General features: G+C 43.1%; 1 protein-coding gene across 4 annotated transcripts in view; it reads right to left on the minus strand.

Annotated features, from left to right (window-relative positions):
- CNOT2 (CCR4-NOT transcription complex subunit 2) overlaps window positions 1-8,794 on the minus strand; it is a 101,391-nt gene extending 92,597 nt beyond the window's left edge. For 2 of the 4 annotated variants that reach the window (XM_016191296.2, XM_007530114.3), the window contains exon 1: window positions 8,324-8,794. In XM_016191296.2, coding sequence (XP_016046782.1) covers window positions 8,324-8,328 — 5 coding nt within the window. In that variant the 5' untranslated portion in view covers window positions 8,329-8,794. The remainder of the gene's footprint in view (window positions 1-8,323) is intronic. The other 2 variants (XM_060194944.1, XM_060194943.1) reach the window with 1 other exon arrangement.
- Window positions 8,795-9,240: the final 446 nt, after the last annotated feature.

A 9,240-nucleotide genomic window follows, 5' to 3' on the forward strand; every position in this document is an offset into this window, starting at 1 on the left:
ATTACATGTGCCAGAGCGATGCTCTATTTCTGGTTATCTCTCTTCTATTTAATAAAAAAATCTTTAAGGGCAGGGGTAGATGCAAAAAGATTCTCATGCCTGAGACTCCAAGTCCCAGGGGTTCAATCCCTGTGCCATCATAAACCAAAGCTGAGGAGATCTTTGGCTTAAAAAAAGAAGAAGAGGGGGTCGGGCGGTGGCGCAGTGGGTTAAGCGCAGGTGGCGCAAAGCGCAGGGACTGGCATAAGGATCCCGGTTCGAGCCCCCGGCTCCCCACCTGCAGGGGAGTCGCTTCACAGGCGGTGAAGCAGGTCTGCAGGTGTCTATCTTTCTCTCCCCCTCTCTGTCTTCCCCTCCTCTCTCCATTTCTCTCTGTCCTATCCAACAATGAACAACATCAACAATGGCAATAATAATAACCACAACGAGGCTACAACAAGGGCAACAAAAGGGGGAAAAAATGGCCCCCAGTAGCGGTAGATTCATGGTGTAGGCACCGAGCCCAGCAATAACCCTGGAGAAAAAAAAGAAGAAGAAGAAGAAGAAGAAGAAGAAGAAGAAGAAGAAGAAGAAGAAGAAGAAGAAGAAGAAGAAGAAGAAGAAGAAGAAGGAAGGAAGGAAGAAGAAGAAGAAGAGGAGGAGGAAGAGGAAGAAGAAAAGGAGAAGAGGGAGAAAAGAAAAAAAACTTTAAAAAAGAGAAGACAAAGGAGAGAAAAGAAAAAGAAATCTTTAAAAAGAAGGAGGAGAAGAAAAAGAAGAAAAGGAAATCTTTAAAAAAGAGAGAAAGCCCTTCCACTGCCATCTCAGCAATCTAGTAAATGAGCACTTTCTCTATAGGGTAGCAATAAAGGCAGGAAGATACTAGATGCTAATCCAAGTTAAAGGATAAAACAGGTCTAACTGCCAATCACTAAACTTTCACAGTAATCAAGTGCGTAGACTTTGTTAATACAAAAATTTAACTCACTTAATATCAAGAGCCGGTGAGACAGTTCATCTGGAGTTAGGGGGTGCCTGCTTTAATCACACACCAACCCAGGCTCAAGTCTCCAGTAAGCCATAAAGGAGGGCCATTGAACCTTCAGGGCTGTGGCTTATCTCTCTAATCTGAAAAACTCAGCCCAGAGTGAATCTCAGGGGATGACATGAATGAATAAAGTCAGCATCAAAGTAACAAACATACAAAATCAAAACAGTACATATAAAATGTTTTGAACTTTGTAAAGCATTTAAAAAATTAAGCAGTAAAATAAGGCCAAAAAGAATTAAGACTTTGAATGGCATGGTCAACCGACTGAGTATTAGTACCATTTTACCAATCCCCAAAAGACTCCTTTACAAACAGAAAATTAAATGCAAATTTGTATGAGGCACTTAATATAAAATGTAAAAAGTAACACAAAAATGCATTCCTGCCAAACACAAACCCAAATGTTCCTCTCCCAAACACATCAAATTACATAATCAGTCACTGCACTTCATCCAGATGCTGACACAAAAAGGGGGAGTTATGACAATATACAAACACAAATAGAAAAATGGTATATCAGTATGCTGGGGGAGGAAGCAAGCCTACTTCTCACTGTTTGTTACCCTAAACTGCCAGGACACCTAATTCTTTTTTTTTTTTTAAGTAAAAATTTACTGTGTGCATCCTCATCTACTTTTACAGATGTCCCATTCTTATGCTGTAAAAGTAAAGAAAGGAGTGACACAGGTTGAGGTGGTGGCACACCCAGCATGAGCAGGGACCAGAGTTCAAGCCCCCAGTCCCCACCTGCAATGGAGGAAGTTTCACTAGTGGAGAAGTAAATGTTGTAGGTGTCCCTCTTTCTCTCTGCCTGTCTCCCCTTTCCCTCTCAATTTCTCTGTCCTATCAAATAGATATATACTAAATTTTAAAAAATAAATAAAGGTGGGAAGGAGTGATGCTCTGAGAAGGAACAAAAATCTCGTTTAGGGCCAGTGAAATAACACACTTGGAGAGTGCGCTGCTTTGTCATGTGCACAGTCCAGGTCTGAGCCTGGACCCCATCACACTGAAGTACACTCTCTTCCTCTCTCTAAAAACAAAAATTAAAATAATTGAAATAAAAATGTACCCCACCTGTATCCTTTAGTTGTTTCTAGTTTTAAAAAGTTTCTGGGAAATATGTATGCACAAACTAGTTAAGATTTCTAAAATTTCAAGTCAACTGTTACTAGCTAGCTTTTGTACCATGACTACTTCTACTACTAGGCACAATCCCAGGAATCATCCTTTCTTGATTTCTAGTTCTCTGAAACACTGATTAAAAAACGAGTGCACAATCTTATTCAAACCCTTAAAGGTCAGATTCTTCTTTCAACTGAAATGCTTCAGATTTTTAAAAAGTGTAATAGTGCATGTATCACTTGTGACTTAACATCTTCCAGAGTGGCCTAGACAACAGGAGTAATCAAACACATTAATATTCTATCAAAATGTTGAAAATTAGTTTATGAGATAAAGACTGAGGCTACCAACTTTAGTTGAAAGTTGCCACCAAGCTGGATAAGGGAAAAAAAAAAGTTTTTTTTGGGTTGTGGGCTGTCAATACACATTAAATCACCTCACGTAATTCTCATAATCATCAGATTCCTATGATAATCATCATAGGAACCTCATATTTAGTTTGAATTAGAAACTTGGCCAGGCTTTAGGAGTTAGCTAAGATAGCTCAACTTGAAGGACACCTGCCTTACCACACACACCAGAAAGGTTCAAGCCCCACCACCACCATCACCACCACATACACACACACACACACACACACACACACACACACACACACACACACTACATGGGACTACCATGGCACTGGGGGAAGCCTCTGTGCTGTGGCGTCTACCTCGTTCTATATCTGAAAAGGTCAGCCCTGAAGAGTGAAGTCCCAGCTATCACCAAAAAGCATGCTCCTTCAACCAGTGGATTTAGTCTCACAAAATAGAGAAACAAGAGACCTATTCCTCTGTAAGAACTTTATGACTTAGATCTTTCTCCCTTACTCCTGAACTCACACTACACACATTTCTCAAGGAAGCTGGCTCTCTAGTTTCCCACAAATAAGCAAAATGCTAAGAAAGGATTCAAAGTGAAGGGATATAAAATGATGCCCTTCTCCCATTCCCTTTTCCAACCTGCTGTTTGTGATTTGTAGATTAGGAAACAGTACTCTAACAGCATTGTGTCCAAAGACTTTCTGGCACCAGCTCAACTGACTGCATACTTACTGATAATCTACTATAGAAGATGCTAAAAATGTAAATGTAAGTAACACAAAATCCCACTTGAATTTTTTTTTTTAAATTATCTTTATTTATTATATAGAGACAGCCAGAAATCAAGAGGAAAGGAGAAACAGAGAGGGAGACAAAGAGAAACCTGCAGCACTGCTTTCGCCCTGCAGATGGGGGCCAGGGGCTTGATCCTGGGTCCTTGAGCACTGTAATAAGTGCGTTCAACCAGGTGCACCACCATCTGGCCCCCAAAATCCTACTTCTCTGGTGATCACAGATCAAGGGAGGTTATAAATGGATGGTGAGGATGAACAGTAAACTAGAGCACAACTGGACACATTTAACAATAAAAGTTTGAAGGATACAAAAGGTTTCATTATGAAAATGACAATAGAGGTTGGAGTGACAGTTCAACAGGTAGGGCACCTGCATTATTACCATGTGCCCCAACCCAGATTTCAGTCCCAAAACCAAATGACAGGTGCTAAGGCAATGGAGGAAGGTTGGTTCAGAGTTGTAGTGTGCCTAACTCCCCCACCCCACCCCACCCCAATCTGAATGAAAACAAAAAAAAAGTGGCCCAGAGTGGCAAAACCTAATGTGAGAGGCACAGGTTCCACCAAAAATGAAAATATGACACCAGAGTTTTTAGTAAAGAAATTTTTCAAGTAGCAGAGAAGCAATAATAAAAATAAACTCTTACATACATGCACAAACTTTTGGGGTAAGTGGCAAATGAGTCCAAAATGTTTAGCTGTATCTAAATAGACAAGATTCCAAAACACTACAGTGAATCTAAAAAAGGTAAATGTTCTGTTTTTGCCTTACATAGCTTATTCTGCAATTCCACACTATATAAGGTATTTGGTAAGCCAAAAAAATAAATATCCTAAACCATTTTATTACTTCATAATGCTTCATACTCCCAAGAGATTTGCATCTATTCCATATATTTATTTCAAAGAATAAGCTGCCAGAAAAACAGGAGTGTTTTTCCAGGTCATCTCTTATAGACAAAGTAAATAAATGAACAAACCATATCTGCGTGATTTGTCATAAAGTAGTACTTAACAACTTTAAGAAATGATTAAAAAAAAAAACTAAAGTAACAGGAAACAAAAATATTACTTATAATTGTTAATTTGAAGGAAAGGGGTTAAAGAACAAAGCCAAGATATATTTTTTAAACCTTAAAACCCTAATTTCCATTCTTTTTCAAAGGCAGAATCTGCAAGGTAGCCACAATTTTAGGATAGTTCTTCTCGAATTATTTAGTAAAATGTCACAATGAAGGTCAACTCCTTTAAATATCACAGACAGAAATCATCCTTAGTAACTGCAGTAACCTGTAAGATCAAGTAGAATGACTCCTATCATAGATCTTTTGACAGACTCCTATGATAGAACTAGGTATCAACATTGCATATAATTTTATTCTAATAATACAACTCATTAATTCAGCCTCTATTTTTATTTATTCCATTTTTAGGTAGAGGCAGAGAAAGTGAGAGTCGACAACACCTAAACTTCATTGCAGGGGGACTCAGTTCAAACTTGGGTTGCACACATGACAAAGCAGCACATCACCCAATGACTGCCTCTAAAACTGTCCTACCTGGTACCTTGACTTCTTTTGCCTGTTACAAAATCCACTACAGGTTCAAGTAACAAAATTTTACTTAGTAGTATCTTTTCTATCACTGCATCATTGTTTGTGTAAGTTGTTCTCAAAAGCCTATTTAAGCAAGCACGTGGGAAGTCTGCTTTTAAATATGCAATGAGAATGTTAAATTCTAAGGGAATTAAAGCATAATATTGGGGCTGAGTTGTGGCTGCACCTAGCTCAGTATATATGTTACTTAAGGACCAGGGTTCAAGCCCCAGGTCACTACCACTTGCAGGGGGTAAAGAGTGGTGAAGCTGTGCTGCAAGTCAGCCTCTCTCTATAGTCCACAGTCATACTACCCTGAACACATTTCATCCCTTGCACTCCTTTCTATCTTCCTCTTTCTCAATGTTTCTCTCTATCCATTAAATACATACAGTATTTAAAAAAAAAAAAAAAACAAGACTGCTTCTAACGAGCAAAAAAATAAATAAACTGTTAACTAAATTACTTTTACTAGCTTTCTAGTTTACTTATTATTTCACATACAGTCATGGAGACTACCTTTTCTTTTTCAAAATTATCAGAAAACTGTATGAAGTAAATCTGCCACTAAAAGAAAATTCGAATAGGTTAGGGAAAATGTTGTGAGTGTCAAAATAAACATACTTTCAATTTTAATATCTACTCAAAAGAAGAAAACTGTGAAGCACTTCTACTAAAATCTACTCATAAATGATTTATTTACTACTGGACAAAAATAATTTTTAGGTTGTAAGTGTAAAGCATCTCTACAAACTCAAAATCTAAGTCTAATATCCAGGGTTACTGAGTAAAAACAGAAATAACAGTTCTACTGGAGAAGACTACTACTGAATTTTATTTTACTTTCAAGTAATTCTCAAAGAAATGGGTATAATAATCACTTTAGTATGTTGTCATTTTCCCACCATAAAAAAAAAAAAAAAAAAGTCTTTCTTTGTTGCTTGGTTAAAGAGACATTCAGGCAAGAATGTCCAAGATCAGACTAGGTTACAGATTTCCCTATACATTTTGGAGTAAAAGAGTTCTGCCAACAAATGGTTCTTAATTAATTCTTAATGTAGTAATAAAGATGAAAATAGGGAGGCGGGCGGTAACGCAGCGGGTTAAGCGCAGGTATTGCAAAGTGCAAGGACCAGTGTAAGGATACTGGTTCTTAAGGATACTGGTTCGAGCCCTGCCTCCCCACCTGCAGGGGAGTAGCTTCACAGGAGGTGAAGCAGGTCTGAAGGTGTCTTTCTCTCCCCCTCTCTGCCTTCCCTCCTCTCTCCATTTCTCTCTGCTATCCAACAACTACTACAACAATAAAACAAGTGCATCAAACGGGAATAAATATTTTTTAAAAGATGAAAATATGTGCAAATGTTTCTCTTTTCTGTCTCTAAAGTATTACAAGTACCACTGCTATTCAAGTTCTCAGGAAAAAATGAGAAAAGCCCATTTTGTAAACTCAAATGAGAATCTTACAAAAATCAAGAAAAAGGTGGAATATTTTTTACTATTATTTTTCTTTTGCATGTACTATTACAAACAAACTGAAAATTAAAGAGGAGTTCAAGCATAAAAAGCTAACTAACGAAAGTACAGTTTCCATGAAAACAGATGTGACTACAGACACCTGACCATTTGAATGGAGATACTAGGATTCTTAATCAACCCTTTAAATCCGAAATAAAATGTTCCAAAATATCTTCCAAAATTAAAAGATATATAGTCATTGCTGTTTTGGGTAATAACTGCTGTCAAATACAGTAAGCATTCCCAGACAGTCCAGCATAACTGTTCCAAATGTAAACATACCTACCCTTCTCACTTTACTATTTTCATGTAGGTTGTTTAATAAGGCAAGTCAAAAGCAGGACATCTGATTCTCGAGCTTGAGAAAGTTCTATTATCAATGATAGGAAAAGTGCTAACTAAACTTTGAAGTCTAAATTCAAGGATGGGCATACTTGTGGACAGATCTCGCTCAGTGCTTTTTTAAATCACTTCATCGAGAATTTAAGGGTGGGTGGCCAATGTGTTTAATTGTTAGAAACCTTCCAGATATTTGACCAAGAGTTTAATGAAGATGTGTCCCACTTGGTCCCACTGGATGTTAAAAAGTGAAAGCATCCTTAGGATTGGAAGTTGATGTCTACTTCCATTCTGAGAGAGTGGTACCTGTGTACAAGACTTTAAAGAGTAATAATAGCACTATACTCATAGGACCTAGAATAAATGCAAATCCTAAACTCTTGGAAATGTCTTTATTTAAAAAAGAAAAAAAAAACTACAACTCTCATTAGCTAAGAATCAGTTCGCAAGAGTTGGGAGTTGCTTTTCTGGAAGGACCACAGAGTCTCACCTAAAGAACCAGGACCCTCTCTTCATTTATTTATCCATTCATTTATTTATGAGAGAGAGAGAGAGAGAGAGAGAACAGAACATCACCATCCTAGGCACTTAAGATGCCCGGAATCGAACTCAGACCTCACATTTTGTGAGTCCAATGCCTTTTCCACTGCGCCAGCTCTCCTGCTGAGGGCCCTCTCTGAACATCACTCATTGCTTCCGTGAAACTTTTCAGATAGAACCAAGGCAGCAAAAGGTAGAGAGGCCCGGGCGGAAGTAGAAACCAAAGGCTCGTAACTTCACAGACAGAAGCGTATCGGGTTCCTCCGCCGCCCCAAGATTATCCGGACTGAGTGTCTACACCACACTACGGAAGCTTCACCTCCGGGTGCGGTGGTGGAGAAAGCATCACAGCTGCCCTCCTTCCACTACCCATCCGCAAGCCCTCGCTATCCCAGGACCTGGAGGCTCCTGAGGCCCGTTAGGCAGTCGAGCCACTCATTTTTTTATTTGTACATAAACACAGACATCCGTACACACATACACACACACAAAAGTTGCAGGGGATGCTCCTGTCTTAAGAGAATGGGAACAGGCAAAGGCCGCGGCAGCGCCGTCTAAAGCGGGCCTGGGCTCCCTGGCCACCGCCGCTGCCGCCTTCTCGCCTTCCCCAGGAAGCAGCGCGGCGGTGGCTCCTCCGCGCTGGCGGGAGCCCGGGGAAGCGGAGTCCGGGGGAAGCCCCGTCGCCAGCCCAAGGGTCCAGGCCTCCGATCCAGAGCTGCAGCTGCAGCGACCCGAGTACAGCGACGCTTTACGTCCCCGTCTACCACCCTCCTCATACACACCCCCTCCCTCCCTCCCTCCCTCCACCGCCGCCACCCCCCCTCCCCGCCCGCTCCGCTCTCCCTCTCGATTGGAGCCCAGACAAAAGCAACGGGAAGCGGAGAGCCGGGACGCTGCCCTCGGACCCCGGGCGCGACCGGCCCGGCCCCGAGGCATTCCCCCGCCTTGCGGGGACCCCGAATCCGCCGCCCCCGCCGCGCGCCCCGCTGCCAGACTTCCGAAAATTTGCCAAAAACTCACCGCATGAATTTTCTTGTCCCGCGGATCCAAGATGGCGACGTATCTACCGCGGAGGCTGCTGGGAGCAGGACCTTTACCCTCTGACCCCCGCCGTGACCTCTGCCGTTCCGGCTTCCCTCCAGGCGGCGGCGGCGGAAGGTGGGAGCGGCGATCGCCGGCGAGACTGAATTGAGGGGGTGGGCAGACCGCTTCCCGCGCGTCCCCCGAGGCGGTGGGGAGAGGCGCCTCGCTGCGCTCTCGGCGGCTTCCACAGTGTCTCCTACCGACTCAAGGAAGAAGGCTCGTTGCGTCTCCGCGACCGTTAGAGCGAGCGGGTCTCTGCGGCCGCTACCGTCTCCCCGGGACCGGGTTGCTTTGCTGTGGGCACGGGCCCTTGGGTGCGACGGGGGGCCGCGGGGTCCAGGGGCGGGGATTGGTGAGGTGGCGTGGGTCCGCCCTCCCCGGGGACGCGGAGCGTGTTTGTGTTTGTGTCCGACACCCCGCCTCCCTACGTCCGCCTCGATCGAACGCCACCCTCTCCCTGCCCCGGACGGGGACACACGCACACACCTCCCGCGACAGATCTGACGGCTCGCTGCGGGCGCTGCTCCTCCAGCCCCCGCCCCCGCCCCCGCCCCCGCCCCCGAAACCTCCGAAACCTCCGCCGCCCGCCGTGCGCGCACTTCCCGGGGACCCGCTGCGCGTCACCAGCGCCTCCTGAGAAGTGAGTCCCCCCTACCCAGACAGTTGGCATTTCCTACTCACCAACCTACCCACCGCCCCCTCTTTTTTTTTTTTGTCATTAATTAAGCTTGGTGGGAAGGAAGCATCTTGGGGAGCAAGTTGGGGAGTTTGTTGTTGTTTGCTTGCTTTTTTTTTTTCTTTTGCTTGTTTGGTTTGGGTTTTTAACGCAGTTGGGGAAGCTGGCTCAGGCTGGA

This window comes from Erinaceus europaeus, chromosome 7 (assembly GCF_950295315.1).
Source record: "Erinaceus europaeus chromosome 7, mEriEur2.1, whole genome shotgun sequence".
Lineage (NCBI taxonomy): Eukaryota > Metazoa > Chordata > Mammalia > Eulipotyphla > Erinaceidae > Erinaceus > Erinaceus europaeus.